This window comes from Zea mays, chromosome 4 (assembly GCF_902167145.1).
Source record: "Zea mays cultivar B73 chromosome 4, Zm-B73-REFERENCE-NAM-5.0, whole genome shotgun sequence".
NCBI classification, from domain to species: Eukaryota; Viridiplantae; Streptophyta; class Magnoliopsida; order Poales; family Poaceae; genus Zea; species Zea mays.
In genome coordinates, this window is record NC_050099.1 from 217,595,827 (window position 1) to 217,611,857 (window position 16,031).

At 44.9% G+C, this 16,031-nt stretch overlaps 1 protein-coding gene and 1 non-coding gene across 2 annotated transcripts; both read left to right on the forward strand.

The window, feature by feature from the left end:
• The first annotated feature begins 13,098 nt into the window (after positions 1–13,098).
• TRNAE-UUC (transfer RNA glutamic acid (anticodon UUC)) lies at positions 13,099–13,172 on the forward strand. Its single transcript has one exon. It is a non-coding gene; the product is annotated as a tRNA-Glu (tRNA).
• A 96-nt stretch (positions 13,173–13,268) lies between these two features.
• On the forward strand, positions 13,269–15,816 carry LOC100285524 (S-adenosylmethionine-dependent methyltransferase family protein). Its single transcript, NM_001158415.2, has 7 exons — positions 13,269–13,429; positions 13,541–13,637; positions 13,731–13,872; positions 13,940–14,022; positions 14,616–14,750; positions 15,070–15,174; positions 15,345–15,816. Exons 1-7 carry the CDS (start codon positions 13,365–13,367, stop codon positions 15,474–15,476), a joined length of 759 nt encoding a protein of 252 aa, NP_001151887.2. The 5' UTR covers positions 13,269–13,364; the 3' UTR covers positions 15,477–15,816.
• The last annotated feature ends 215 nt before the right edge of the window (positions 15,817–16,031 follow it).

Below are 16,031 nucleotides of genomic sequence, written 5' to 3' on the forward strand. Positions count from 1 at the left end.
CCCCTCTCCTCCCTCCCCTCCCCGTGCAGCCCCTCCCTGTGCAGCCCCAACGCGGCCCCTACCCAGCGCGGTCCAGGCGCGGCTCGCCGGCGCGTGGCCCCCGGCGCGTGCAGCCCCTGCCCCGTGCGTTCAGCCCTACCACATAGTAATGTTTAAATTCCATTTTAAATTCGGTTTAATTTACGTGTTGTGTCGCGCGCTTCGTCACACGACGATTCATTTTAATTTCAGATTGGATCACGTGTGCTGTCGCGCGCTTCGTCGTGCGATGATTCATTTTAATTTTAGTTTAGATCGCGTGTGTTGTCGTGCGTTTCGTCACACGACAATCTGTTTAAATTACGCGTGGCGTCACGTGCTTCGCCGCGCGACAATCCTTTTTAATTTCGTTCGAGTAGTGTGTTGTGTCGTGCGTTTCGTCGCATGATGATCCTTTTAAATTTACCTGGGATCATGTATAATAATTAAGGTGCGTAGTGTAACGACGATTAATGAAATACCGAGCTAATTAGGATCTAGTGCTAATTTTATTTATGCATTGCACGATTGTTAATTAATATGATTATGTTTAGATAAGTATTTTAACCCATAGCTTCTTAACAAAATTGCTATGTCTTTCGGTCGTAGCCTCGATTGTTATAGTTTCTTTTCTCGCATAGTCGTAGATGCGAGTCCTGCGCCATGCATCTATTTAGTTGTAATATTTTATTGTGTGGTGTATTGTTTATTTCTATGTTAAGATTATGGAATGTATGTTTGAACTTGTATAGATAATGGTCCGTTGGTGGGGTCCGAAGGAGTTGCAGGCGAAGACCCCGAGCAGCAGCTGGTTGGTGAAGGCAAGTGTTCTCTGACCTATTTATGTCATACTCATTCTATAATTCACTCCCCGCGTTTATATAATTTATACCTAAGGATTGACTACCCTTTGTTTATCCTGTCCTTGTTCACCTATGTGGGTTGGATCATTTTTGGATTAGCTCTATGCTAGCGCTTTACTTCAATCAATAAACATGATGAGATTATTTATGATACAATGTTTACTTTTAATTATGATGATGGCATTATGACATTTAAGGGGGCTCTAGTGGTTTCTCGAGTGCCTCTCCGTAAGGACTGGTTCGTTGGATGACCACCCGGGAAAACAGTACAACCATGAGAGTGGTATGGGACGCCCTTAGCCAAATAATTAGAGGAACTGATGTGTAGTTTGCTTCGTCGTCATGCCGTCAATGGGGCTCGGTGTATGCGGTTCGCTCTACCGAGGGTGGTTTACCCCTTGGGGAGGAGTGCAGTATATTTAGGAAACCCAACGGGCGGCTACATCCTCAGGGAATCTTTATAAAGGCTACGTAGTGAAACCTTGCCTATTCACCTTGGTAGTGTTTAAGGGTTTGATCGGCCCAAGGAAAAAAGGAATCACGGCTCGTGGGCAAAGTGTGCAACCTTTGCAAAGTGTTATGAAACTGATAAATTAGTCGTGCTCACAGTTATGAGCGGCCATCGAAGCTCCATTGATTAGAGATACTATGGTTACAGATAATGATGATGATAATTATGGCTTTGATGATTATGGTTATAATTATGATTTGGTTTCTGGTATTCTTTCCGTTTGGAAGGAGTAATTTTGGGCTAATAACTTGGGTTTAATGCTAAAACCTGGCTCTCTACTAGTAATAATTACATGACCAACTAAAAACAATTGCTTGATCTTAACCCCACATAAAGCTAGTCCACCTCAGCCAAACAGGACAATTGCTGAGTATGTTGATGTGTACTCACCCTTGCTTTACAACACCAAACCCCCGAGGCTGTCCACATTGTAACCACTGCTCAGGAGAAGATGAAGTCATGGTGGAGGATTTCCAGGAGTTCTAAGAGTATGATGAGTTCTAGGCGTGGGTTAGCGGCAAACCCCCAGTCGTCTGCCTGTGAAGGCTGTGTTTAGCTACATTTCGTTTTCGCACTTTGATTTATGTTAATGACTATGTGGATGTCTCTGGCATCATTATGTAATCAAATTATTACTCTTTATGTTATTATTTGAGCACTATGTGATGATGTCCGGTTATGTAATTATTGTATACGTGAATTGCTGATCATGGCACATACATGGCTCGCATTCAGTTTGCCTTCTAAAACCGGGTGTGACAATTCACTACTGATAGGGTGTAACAACATGAAGAAACATAATCTCTCGATAAGGGATAACATATTTATGACCCTATGACCACTTAATGCATGCCCGTGACCGAGGCGTATGACGATTAGAGGCGTGTACCGTACGGAGGGCCCCGAACCCTATCTAGCCCAATTGCCTCGCCCTCAAGAATACAAATGAAAACCTACAGGCCATGACAAGCCATATGAGGGCATGTACAACCTAGACACTGCTGCACGGTACTCCAAGTATAAGACACAACTAAAACACAACATAATACAGTGGTCATGTCTAAAACATGTGTCTTACCATATTCATTGTACCAATCAGAGCATTCAACAAATTAAAGTGACCAATCAGCTAGTCTTCTGTCTCGAACATAGAGCTAAGACACTGTGTCTTTGAAAGGGAAATGTGCCCTTGGGCCATTTCTAAGTATTTTGGTGATTGAGTGCCAACACAAAGTGCTTAAATGTGAATTTATGCCCATGGATGAACAAAGTGCAAATCATGAGTAAAGGTATGTTTCTAAGCCTTAGTACATTGGTTTTGTGTACTAATATACTTGTCTAAGTATTAGAAACAGAAAGAAAAAGAAAAGAAGAAAGGTGCAAAGACTTGGCTGTGTACAGCCAAGACTCAGCTCGGTCTGGCACACCGGACTGTCCGGTGGTGCACCGGACTGTCCGGTGGTGCACCGGACAGTGTCCGGTGCGCCAGGCTGACACGGCGCGAAGTGGCCGCTCTCGGGAATTCGTCGACGGCGTACGGCTATAATTCACCGGACTGTCCGGTGCACACCGGACTGTCCGGTGAGCCAACGGTCGGCCGAGCCAACGGTCGACCGCGGAATCTGCGCGCGACACGTGGCCTGGCCAACGGTCGGAAGGGGGCACCGGACTGTCCGGTGTGCACCGGACATGTCCGGTGCGCCAACGGCTCCCAGATCTGCAACGGTCGACTGCGCCGTTCAAGGAAAGAAATCGGGCACCGGACAGTGTCCGGTGTGCACCGGACTGTCCGGTGCACCCGACGACAGAAGGCAGGATTGGCCTTCCAGATTTGCTCTCAACGGCTCCTAGCTGCCTTGGGGCTATAAAAGGGACCCCTAGGCACATGGAGGAGACACCCAAGCAACCTTAGAGCATTCTTGATCATCCACACTCAGTCTTTGCGCATTTGTTTGTCATTCTAAGTGATTCGAGCTCCGTTCTAGTGAGAACTTTGAGATAGTCCTTGAGCTCGATTCTTGGCCGTGTGTGTGCGCATATTGCTGTGGATTTGTGTGTGTTGCTTCCCTCCCTTACTCCGTGCTTCTTTGTGAAATTCAATTGTAAGGGCGAGAGACTCCAAGTTGTGGAGATTCCTCGCAAACGGGAAAAGATCAAAGTAAAGAAGAACACCGTGGTATTCAAGTTGATCATTGGATCACTTGAGAGGAGTTGAGTGCAACTCTCGTCCGTTGGGACGCCACAACGTGGAGTAGGCAAGTTTTGTACTTGGCCGAACCACGGGATAACCACCGTGTCATCTGTGTGATTGATTTCTTGTGGTTATTGTGTTTTAACTCCTCTCTAGCCACTTGGCAATTATTGTGATAACGATTAACCAAGTTTCTGTGGCTATAAGTTTAAGTTTACAGGATCACCTATTCACCCCCCCTCTAGGTGCTCTCAATTGGTATCAGAGTCGTTCTCTTCAAGAAGGGACTAATCGCCCGAAGAGATGGATCCTAAGGGAAAGGGAATGGTGGTCGACAACAACGAGAAGGAGTCTATCTTCAACGAGCCAAAAAATGACAAGTCTACCGACTTGGGCTCAAGCCACAAGCGAAAAGATGGGAAGAAGAAGAAGACAAGGCGCATCAAGGAGATCGTCTACTACGACAGCGACGAATCCTCTTCTTCCCAAAAGGACGACGACAATGACTACAGGAAGACGGTCAATTCGAACTTTTCATTTGATTATTCTCGTATTCCACATAGTTCGAATTCGCATTTGCTTTCCATTCCTCTTGGCAAACCTCCACACTTCGATGGGGAGGACTACGGATTTTGGAGTCACAAAATGCGTAGTCACTTATTCTCTCTCCATCCAAGCATATGGGAGATTGTAGAGAATGGAATGAAATTTGATAGCTCGGATAGCCCTATGCTTATAAATGAACAAATCCATAGAAATGCACAAGCTACTACTGTTCTCTTAGCATCTTTGTGCAGGGAAGAGTACAATAAGGTGAGCGGCTTGGACAATGCCAAGCAGATATGGGACACCCTCAAGATCTCTCACGAGGGCAACGACGTCACCATGCTCACCAAGATGGAATTGGTGGAGGGCGAACTTGGGAGATTCGCTATGATAAGGGGGGAGGAGCCAACCCAAACATACAACCGGCTCAAAACCCTTGTCAACAAGATAAGGAGCTATGGAAGCACGCGATGGACGGATCACGACGTCGTCCGCCTAATGCTAAGGTCCTTCACCGTTCTTGATCCTCATCTCGTAAACAATATTCGTGAGAATCCCAGGTACACGACGATGACGCCCGAGGAGGTACTCGGAAAATTCGTAAGCGGGCGGATGATGATCAAGGAGGCGAGATACGTCGACGACGCGTTGAACGGTCCAATCCACGAGCCTCAACCCATTGCTCTCAAGGCAACGAGGAGCAAGGAAGCACTACCAAGCAAGGTGGCGCAAGTTGAGGCGGCCGGGCTAAATAATGAGGAGATGGCCCTCATCATAAAGCGCTTCAAGATGGCGCTTAAAGGTCGCAAGGGACAGCCAAGCAAGACCAAGACTAAGGAGAAGCACTCGTGCTTCAAATGTGGTAAGATTGGTCATTTCATTGCTAACTGTCCCGATAATGAAAGTGACCAGGAAAAGGGGAACAAAAGGGAGAAGAAGAAGCATTACAAGAAGGCCAAGGGCGAGGCACATATCGGAAAGGAGTGAGATTCAGATTGCTCCTCCTCCGACTCCGACAATGAAGGACTCGCCGCCACCGCCTTCAACAAGTCATCCCTCTTCCCCAACGAGCGTCACACTTGCCTCATGGCAAGGGAGAAGAAAGTAAGAACTCATGATACTAGTACTTATGCTTCTTCAAGTGAGGATGAGTCTAGTGATGATGATGAGATAGATTACTCATGCTTATTCAAGGGATTAGATAGATCTAAAATTAATAAGATTAATGAGTTGATTGATGCTTTGAATGACAAGAATAGACTACTAGAAAAACAAGAGGATCTTCTATATGAGGAACATGATAAATTTGTTAGTGCACAAAAATCTCTTGCTCTAGAAATCAAAAGGAATGAAGTGCTCTCTAGTGAATTATCTTCTTGTCATGAAACCATTGCTACTTTAAAAAGTGTTAATAATGATTTAAATGCTAAACTAGAAGTAGCTAGCAAATCTAGTTCTTGTGTTGAACATGTTGAAATTTGCACTAGGTGTAAGGATGTTGATATTGATGCTTGTAGTAATCATCTAACTTCAATTTCCAAATTAAATGATGAATTAGCTAGTCTTAATGCCCAACTTAAGACTAGCAAAAGTGATTTTGATAAGCTAAAATTTGCAAGGGATGCCTACACGATTGGTAGACACCCCTCAATTAAGGATGGACTTGGCTTCAAGAGAGAAGCCAAGAACTTAACAAGCCATAAGGCTCCCATTTCCGCCAAGGAGAAAGGGAAGGCCCCTATGGCTAGTAGTGTGCAAAAGAACCATGCGTTTATGTACCATGATAAGAAACAAACTAGAAATGCTTATAGGAGTTACAATGCTTATGATGATTCTCATGACATGTTTGCTTCTAGTTCTTTCTATGTGCATGATAGAAATGTTGGTAGGAGAAATGCTGTTCACAATATGCCTAGGAGAAATGTTGTTAATGTTCCTAGGAGAGTTAATGAACCTTCTACAATATATCATGCTTTGAATGCTTCCTTTGCTATTTGTAGAAAGGATAGGAAAATAGTTGCTAGGAAGTTAGGGGCCAAATGCAAAGGAGACAAAACTTGCATTTGGGTCCCTAAGGATATTTGCACTAACCTTGTAGGACCCAACATGAGTTGGGTACCTAAGACCCAAGCCTAAATTTGCCTTGCAGGTTTATGCATCCGGGGGTTCAAGCTGGATTATCGACAGCGGATGCACAAACCATATGACGGGGGAGAAGAAGATGTTCACCTCCTACGTCAAGAATAAGGATTCCCAAGATTCAATTATATTCGGTGATGGGAATCAAGGCAAGGTAAAAGGGTTAGGTAAAATTGCAATTTCTAATGAGCACTCTATCTCTAATGTGTTTTTAGTAGAGTCTCTTGGATATAATTTGCTATCGGTTAGTCAATTATGCAATATGGGATATAACTGTCTATTTACAAATGTAGATGTGTCTGTCTTTAGAAGAAGTGATGGTTCACTAGCTTTTAAGGGTGTATTAGACGGCAAACTTTATTTAGTTGATTTTGCAAAAGAAGAGGCCGGTCTAGATGCATGCTTAATAGCTAAGACTAGCATGGGCTGGCTGTGGCATCGCCGCTTAGCACATGTGGGGATGAAGAACCTTCACAAGCTTCTAAAGGGAGAACACGTGATAGGTTTGACTAATGTGCAATTCGAAAAAGATAGACCTTGTGCAGCTTGTCAAGCAGGTAAACAAGTGGGAGGAGCACATCACAGCAAGAATGTGATGACCACTTCAAGACCCCTGGAGCTGCTGCATATGGACCTATTCGGACCTGTCGCCTATCTGAGCATAGGAGGAAGTAAGTATGGTCTGGTTATTGTTGATGACTTTTCCCGCTTCACTTGGGTGTTCTTTTTGCAGGATAAGTCTGAAACCCAAGGGACCCTCAAGCGCTTCCTCAGGAGAGCTCAAAATGAGTTTGAGCTCAAGGTGAAGAAGATAAGGAGCGACAACGGGTCCGAGTTCAAGAACCTTCAAGTGGAGGAGTTCCTTGAGGAGGAAGGGATCAAGCACGAGTTCTCCACTCCCTACACACCACAGCAAAATGGTGTGGTAGAGAGGAAGAACAGGACGCTAATCGATATGGCGAGGACAATGCTTGGAGAATTCAAGACCCCCGAGCGTTTTTGGTCGGAAGCCGTGAACACAGCTTGCCACGCCATCAACAGGGTCTACCTTCATCGCCTCCTCAAGAAGACTTCATATGAGCTACTAACCGGTAACAAACCCAATGTATCTTACTTTCGTGTATTTGGGAGCAAGTGCTACATTCTAGTAAAGAAGGGTAGAAATTCTAAGTTTGCTCCCAAAGCTGTAGAAGGGTTTTTGTTAGGTTATGACTCAAATACAAAGGCGTATAGAGTCTTCAACAAATCATCGGGTTTGGTTGAAGTCTCTAGCGACGTTGTATTTGATGAGACTAATGGCTCTCCAAGAGAGCAAATTGTTGATCTTGATGATGTAGATGAAGAAGATGTTCCGACAGCCGCTATTCGAACCATGGCGATTGGAGAAGTTCGGCCACAGGAACAAGATGAACGAGATCAACCTTCTTCCTCAACAATGGTGCATCCCCCAACTCAAGACGATGAACAGGTTCATCAACAGGAGGCGTGTGATCAAGGGGGAGCACAAGATGATCATGTGATGGAGGAAGAAGCGGAACCGGCACCTCCAACCCAAGTTCGAGCGATGATTCAAAGGGATCATCCCGTCGACCAAATTCTGGGTGACATTAGCAAGGGAGTAACTACTCGGTCTCGATTAGTTAATTTTTGTGAACATTACTCCTTTGTCTCTTCTATTGAGCCTTTCAGGGTAGAAGAGGCCTTGCTAGATCCGGACTGGGTGTTGGCCATGCAAGAGGAGCTCAACAACTTCAAGAGGAATGAAGTTTGGACGCTGGTGCCTCGTCCTAAGCAAAATGTTGTGGGAACCAAGTGGGTGTTCCGCAACAAACAAGACGAGCACGGAGTGGTGACGAGGAACAAGGCTCGACTTGTGGCAAAAGGTTATGCCCAAGTCGCAGGTTTGGACTTTGAGGAGACTTTTGCTCCTGTGGCTAGGCTAGAGTCCATTCGTATCTTGCTAGCATATGCCGCTCACCATTCTTTCAGGTTGTTCCAAATGGATGTGAAGAGCGCTTTCCTCAATGGGCCAATCAAGGAGGAGGTGTACGTGGAGCAACCCCCTGGCTTCGAGGATGAACGGTACCCCGACCACGTGTGTAAGCTCTCTAAGGCGCTCTATGGACTTAAGCAAGCCCCAAGAGCATGGTATGAATGCCTTAGAGACTTTCTAATTGTTAATGCTTTCAAGGTTGGGAAAGCCGATCCAACTCTTTTTACAAAGACATGTGATGGTGATTTGTTTGTGTGCCAAATTTATGTCGATGACATAATATTTGGTTCTACTAACCAAAAGTCTTGTGAAGAGTTTAGCAGGGTGATGACGCAGAAATTCGAGATGTCAATGATGGGCGAGTTGAACTACTTCCTTGGGTTCCAAGTGAAGCAACTCAAGGACGGCACCTTCATCTCCCAAACGAAGTACCCTCAAGATCTGCTAAAGCGGATTGGGATGAAGGACGCCAAGCCCGCAAAGACTCCGATGGGGACCGACGGACACACCGACCTCAACAAAGGAGGTAAGTCCGTTGATCAAAAAGCATACCGGTCAATGATAGGGTCTTTACTTTATTTATGTGCTAGTAGACCGGATATTATGCTTAGCGTATGCATGTGTGCTAGATTTCAATCCGATCCTAAGGAGTGTCACTTAGTGGCGGTGAAGCGAATTCTTAGATATTTGGTGGCTACGCCTTGCTTCGGGCTCTGGTATCCAAAGGGGTCTACCTTTGACTTGGTTGGATACTCAGATTCCGACTATGCTGGATGTAAGGTCGATAGGAAGAGTACATCGGGGACGTGCCAATTCTTAGGAAGGTCCCTGGTGTCATGGAACTCTAAGAAACAAACTTCCGTTGCCCTATCCACCGTTGAGGCCGAGTATGTTGCCGCAGGACAGTGTTGCGCGCAACTACTTTGGATGAGGCAAACCCTCAGGGACTTTGGCTACAATCTGAGCAAAGTCCCACTCCTATGTGATAATGAGAGTGCTATCTGCATGGCGGAAAATCCTGTTGAGCACAGCCGCACAAAGCACATAGACATCCGGCATCACTTTTTGAGAGACCACCAGCAAAAGGGAGATATCGAAGTGTTTCATGTTAGCACCGAGAACCAGCTAGCCGATATCTTTACCAAGCCTCTAGATGAGAAGACCTTTTGCAGGTTGCGTAGTGAGCTAAATGTCTTAGATTCGCGGAACTTGGATTGAATTGTAGCATACATGTGTTTATGCCTTTGATCATGTTCATTCTGCATTTTGTTGCTTATTGTGGTGCTCAAGTTGTACAAACACTCCCTGGACCTCACAAGTCCGTTGCAAAGTGATGCATATGTTTAGGGGGAGATATGTTACAACTTGACCCTTTGAAGACTAACCAAGTGTTTGAGTTTGATGGTTTAGTCTCGAAGATGGATTGAAAGGGAAAAAGGTGGACTTGGACCATGAAAGACTTCCACTGCACTCCGATGAGAGGGTAACTTATTCCAAGTTCATCTTTAGACTCTTATTGCCTATTTGCTCTTAATTGAAGATTTTGGTGAGGCAATGGGGTTCAAGGGCCAAGATTGATCCCGTTTTGGTGTTTGATGCCAAAGGGGGAGAAAATAAAGGCCAAAGCAATAAATGGATCAGCTACCACTTGAGAGATTTGAAAATAGTAGAGTAGAGCTTTTGGTTTGTCAAAACACTCTTTTATTGTCACTCTTGTCAAAAGTTGGCTTCTTGTTGGGAGAAGTAGTGATTATGGGAAAAAGGGGAGTTTTTGAAATCTTTGATCAATCTCTTGTGGAATGACTCTCTTTATGCTTCAACATGTGTGTTTGACTTAGAGATAGAGATTTGAGTTTGATTTGCAAAAACAAACCAAGTGGTGGCAAAGGATGATCCATATATGCCAAAATAGAATCAAAATAAATTTGAGTTTTATTTGAAGTGATTTTGCACTTGTTTTAGTTGCTTTATGTTGTGTTGGCATAAATCACCAAAAAGGGGGAGATTGAAAGGGAAATGTGCCCTTGGGCCATTTCTAAGTATTTTGGTGATTGAGTGCCAACACAAAGTGCTTAAATGTGAATTTATGCCCATGGATGAACAAAGTGCAAATCATGAGTAAAGGTATGTTTCTAAGCCTTAGTACATTGGTTTTGTGTACTAATATACTTGTCTAAGTATTAGAAACAGAAAGAAAAAGAAAAGAAGAAAGGTGCAAAGACTTGGCTGTGTACAGCCAAGACTCAGCTCGGTCTGGCACACCGGACTGTCCGGTGGTGCACCGGACTGTCCGGTGGTGCACCGGACAGTGTCCGGTGCGCCAGGCTGACACGACGCGAAGTGGTCGCTCTCGGGAATTCGTCGACGGCGTACGACTATAATTCACCGGACTGTCCGGTGCACACCGGACTGTCCGGTGAGCCAACGGTCGGCCGAGCCAACGGTCGGCCGCGGAATCTGCGCGCGACACGTGGCCTGGCCAACGGTCGGAAGGGGGCACCGGACTGTCCGGTGTGCACCGGACATGTCCGGTGCGCCAACGGCTCCCAGATCTGCAACGGTCGACTGCGCCGTTCAAGGAAAGAAATCGGGCACCGGACAGTGTCCGGTGTGCACCGGACTGTCTGGTGCACCCGACGACAGAAGGCAGGATTGGCCTTCCAGATTTGCTCTCAACGGCTCCTAGCTGCCTTGGGGCTATAAAAGGGACCCCTAGGCACATGGAGGAGACACCCAAGCAACCTTAGAGCATTCTTGATCATCCACACTCAGTCTTTGCGCATTTGTTTGTCATTCTAAGTGATTCGAGCTCCGTTCTAGTGAGAACTTTGAGATAGTCCTTGAGCTCGATTCTTGGTCGTGTGTGTGCGCATATTGCTGTGGATTTGTGTGTGTTGCTTCCCTCCCTTACTCCGTGCTTCTTTGTGAAATTCAATTGTAAGGGCGAGAGACTCCAAGTTGTGGAGATTCCTCGCAAACGGGAAAAGATCAAAGTAAAGAAGAACACCTTGGTATTCAAGTTGATCATTGGATCACTTGAGAGGAGTTGAGTATTACTCTCGTCCGTTGGGACGCCACAACGTGGAGTAGGCAAGTTTTGTACTTGGCCGAACCACGGGATAACCACCGTGTCATCTCTGTGATTGATTTATTGTGGTTATTGTGTTTTAACTCCTCTCTAGCCACTTGGCAATTATTGTGCTAACGATTAACCAAGTTTCTGTGGCTATAAGTTTAAGTTTACAGGATCACCTATTCACCCCCCCTCTAGGTGCTCTCAGTCTTCGTCAAAATACATGTCTTGAGTTTTTTACATTCACCCCCCTTGACACACTCTAAGACACAACCTAAGACACCCATTGTACATGCCCTGACAAAAGGACAGAGGAGATGACACCAAAAAATACCCGTATGACGCTGAGGGACGCACCTTACTGTAAGGCTTTGGACAACTACAGGACCCAATTGCACTTTGCCTCCTTACTTCCATCTATTAGTTAGTTTTTCATTTCTCAACAAGGTTCTCTAAATTCAATCCCTATTGTTGGATTAATATGGGCCTAACCCAAATTAATATTCAATAATAGTCAATGCTAAAGATCCACTTTAATACTACGATGTACTAATACTTTAGTAACATATCGAAAGTTCAAGGGACAAATCAATCAACTTAAAGAGGTGGACCATTAGTGCATCTATTGAGAAGTTGAGAAAAGGATGAAGGACTGCTACACGCGAGCGCCGCCGGCTAGGCCGTGGCCGAGGTCGTGGCTGTGATAGATTGAACCTTGGTCCGAATATTCCTTCCTAACGATTTCACATTTTGTCTGGAGTGATGACCGTTCATTACTGTCGTCCGTTACTGTCCGTTTCTTGTGTTATGGCTAGTAACGGACGGGCTGTAATGACTGTCGGCTAGTAACAGACGTCTCTGATGGCGTCGGTTTCTGGCTGGCTGTAACGTCTGTCAGTTTCTGGCTTTAATGGCGACAGTTACTGTCCGTTCCCCTCCCTCTACGCGTATATAAATACGAAGGAGGTGCACACGCTTCTGGACACATGCGAACACACTCTTAGACGAATTGCACTCAGCCCATCCCCGTCCCACCTTCTGCGAGCACAGAGAGTGGGAGAGCATGCCTCCGAAATCGTCGTCCGCAAAGCTACACTTGCACATGTGTGCGGGCGATCAGGTTTTTGGGGAGCGTACTCACGACTGCTCGCTCTGTTCGCTCGACCAACGCTGATCCGGTTCTTCGTCGTCGGCGCCGTTCGAGGGACTGCACTGAGTACATCTGCCTGCATCGACTGCGTACGACTACATCGAACATACACACGAGATGTCTCGTGTGAATGGAGCCACTAATGACTTGAGCATCGGTCCCTCCACAGGGTACACTCTGATCTTTCGTATTTATGCATGTTTTACTGTTGTTTACTACTTATGTGAGACACATGCATGTACATGTCGTCACATACATGACACTGGTTTTCTAGATTAAATTAAAACTGATAATACCTAATTCTCTAACACCTATGACATTTTGTCATTTTATAATTTCTGTGGAGTTGCAAGTTATATACACAACTCGTATATTATGTTTTCCTATGTTTCATAGTCATGAATTTCTAAAAAAGAAAAATCTAGATCAAGTTTTTTTAACACATGCTTGCAAAAAATTGTATCAAAAGATATTTCGTATGTGATCTGTTGGAACACATGAATATTACTAACTTCTATTTTTATAAAACGAGAACAATTTAAGATTTAGAATGCTATATACCAAACCACAGGTTATGTATAATATATAGCTACTAAGAATTTCCCATGCATCGATCCATTGTCGTCCAGTCCGGTTAGGATACCTGGCTTTCACCCAGGCGACCCGGGTTCAAATCCCGGCAATGGAATCACTGTTTTTTTGGTCCGCGCCCCTCTTTTCTATCTCTTTTTTTTTTTACCCTTCTTGTCTTAACCCTGACTGTGCAATCACTGATCGGACGGTTAATGCTGCCCCGCCGTAGGGTTCAACGGACCCATCCAAGTGCCCGAACCCCATCAGCGCATCCCTTTTCGCCTGCCTGCACACGCCGCCGCCGGCAATGGCCGCCTGCGACGACGACGTCGCCCCGTCAACCGCCTCCGCCTACCTTGACCCCTCTTACTGGTTCGCTCTCCCCCTTCTCTGCTTTTACCCTACCCTTCTGACCGAGCTGAAGCAGCAGGCAATCTGATTCTGACGCGACAATGGACGGCCTGGCCGTGCGGCCGCTCGCAGGGACGCGCGGTTCGGGAAGGAGGAGCACTACGAGTGGTTCAAGGACTTCTCGCACTTCCGCCACCTCCTCGCGCCGCTCCTCTCCCCGTCCCTCTCGGTGCGTTCCTTGCCCTCTCCCTCCTCCTTTTGCCCCAATCCTGTCGCGTAGCATTAGTGGTAAATGAGCTTTGTTTCTTCGCTACGCGTGTAGGTCCTCGAGGTCGGGTGTGGCAACTCGCGGCTTGGCGAGGATCTCCTGCGGGAGGGCGTCGCCGGCGGAATCACCTGCGTTGACCTGTCCCCCGTCGCCGTCCAGCGGATGCGCGACCGCCTCGCCGCTCTTGGCACCAAAGGTAATTTTGCTGACAGAGGAAGTTTTTGCACCATCCGGGTTGAGATTTTGGTTCTTGCTCCTTGCAGGCGTGGATGCTGTGGTTGCGGACATGCTTGATCTGCCGTTTGAGCATGAGAGCTTTGATCTCGTCATTGAAAAGGGCACCATGGTATGCAATGTTAATGAGTTCGTTCCATCTTGTGTCTGCTCTAGTCTCACTAAATAGTGCCTTGAAGTCAGAGAAATAATACAGACTGGCTAGAAAGGCAATCCCATGTCCTCAGTTTGATGGGTAAACTTCATTGTCTGGCCTAGGCTTTAGTGTTCTAACCATAGTGCTGCATCCTGGAAGATAACAAGACAGTTACTTTTAGCACCGTTGTTCACGTGTTAACAAGAACAAGAGGGGCTGGCATCTAGTGAGCTCGTGTGCAACAGGTCAACATGTACGTCCCGGTTAAAAATTATTACTTGAAGAATGACTTGTTGTCTAGCGTTGAATTGAACACGTTCGTCTTTAAATGCAATCCATTCATTTTACACGTTTCCTTTAACAGTACAACAATGTGTTGGAATTGTGAAATGGTTTCAAAGCACTCCTATATTCAGACAGGGAATAGGACCTGGTCTGACAGTCATGTCATCAATTAATCATCATTGGAAACAACCTACAGCATGATGTATTCCGTTTGTTCTACTGGTTAGTGCTATTATTTTTCATGATGTCTGTTACACTTAACAAAAGGTCATCTTTTTGTACAGGATGTGTTGTTTGTGGACAGTGGCGATCCATGGGACCCCAATCCTACAACAGTGGAAAACGTGATGAAAATGCTTAATGGTATCCACAGGGTTTTGAAGCCAGAAGGCATCTTTGTATCAATTGCCTTTGGACAGGTTAGGGAGATTTACCAACAGTCTTTTTTTCAGAGTTCTTTTGGGTTTGCTTTACCTATTTACAGTATATAAATGTCTCCATTACGTGGGAATGTGGTTTCTTTTTGAATGAAACCACTTTTCTCTCAGAACTATGTGCCGCACCATTGCTACTGGAAGATGATATTGTGAAATAGTTAAAGACTGTCTTTCCTATATGATTAAATAAATAAGTAAAGATGGAAAAGAGGATCTAAACTGGAGGCAGAGTTGATGTCTTATTATTTTTCTTATCTATTGATCTTCTCTTCTCAATGAAGTTCTACTTTTCATATGTCAGCCACACTTTCGACGCCGATTTTTTGAAGCTCCTGAGTTAACATGGTCTATTGAGTACAGTACCTTTGGCGACAGCTTCCATTATTTCTTCTACACTCTTAAGAAGGTTAGTTATGTTCATTTCCTTCGATCTCACTCGAGCCTATCAGTTTATCTTGAATATTTGCCTCATACGAATTATGATTCTTCCATTATACAAGTTTTTTCATTGCTGCAACCACTTTGTCCCTAGCGAAAAGCTATCTTCTTAATTATTTGCCTTTTCTTAAACTCTAGGGCAAGAGGTCACTGGAGTCCAGCAGTTACCAAAACACATTACCATCACCTGTTGCTCCAAGAATAAATATGGTCCACGAAGAGCTCGAGAGCGAGGATTTTATATTCCTCACAAACCTTGATGGGTTGTGAGTGGCTGCTTAAACAAGCATCTGGCTAACAGCCTAACACATCAAAAGGGTGACCAGGCCAGCGTTGGTGACCCTGCAGTGATGTTTTTTTCCTGGGCGGCAAATGAGAATGATGCCTGTAAAATGTGTAATTTAGGATAGATTTAAATTTTGAGCTTTGTTGTCTAGTAATACTATAATACTCTATATTACTGCAGGCTAGAGGTCTGTGTATGATCTTGTAAAAATTAGTATTACTTTCCTTTTGAAATCTAATGCTTCGACTTAACTTATGCATTGTTTAGGCTGTTATATGAAATCCATAGATGAAAGTACTTGTTGGTCATTCCTTTTCTTTTTCAAAGTTCATCTTGTTTTATTTTTCAAGAATTAAGGAGTTGTTTGATTGGGATTATAATCTACTCAGATTATATAATCTAACTTATTAAATAAGTTATCTAACTTTGAGTTGTTTGTTTGACAAATTATAATCTCAAACAAGCAGACCTTAATTTATGATGTATTAGCGTGAAACTTTCACCTCACGACTTATTGTTATACAAAACTAAAAAAAGAT

Coding starts and splice junctions, on each gene's coding strand:
- LOC100285524 (NM_001158415.2), top strand. CDS start 13,365: ATGGCCGCCTGCGACGACGACGTCGCCCCGTCAACCGCCTCCGCCTAC. Junction 13,873..13,939: donor CGCCGCTCTTGGCACCAAAG/GTAATTTTGCTG, acceptor TGCTCCTTGCAG/GCGTGGATGCTGTGGTTGCG. Junction 14,023..14,615: donor TCATTGAAAAGGGCACCATG/GTATGCAATGTT, acceptor CTTTTTGTACAG/GATGTGTTGTTTGTGGACAG.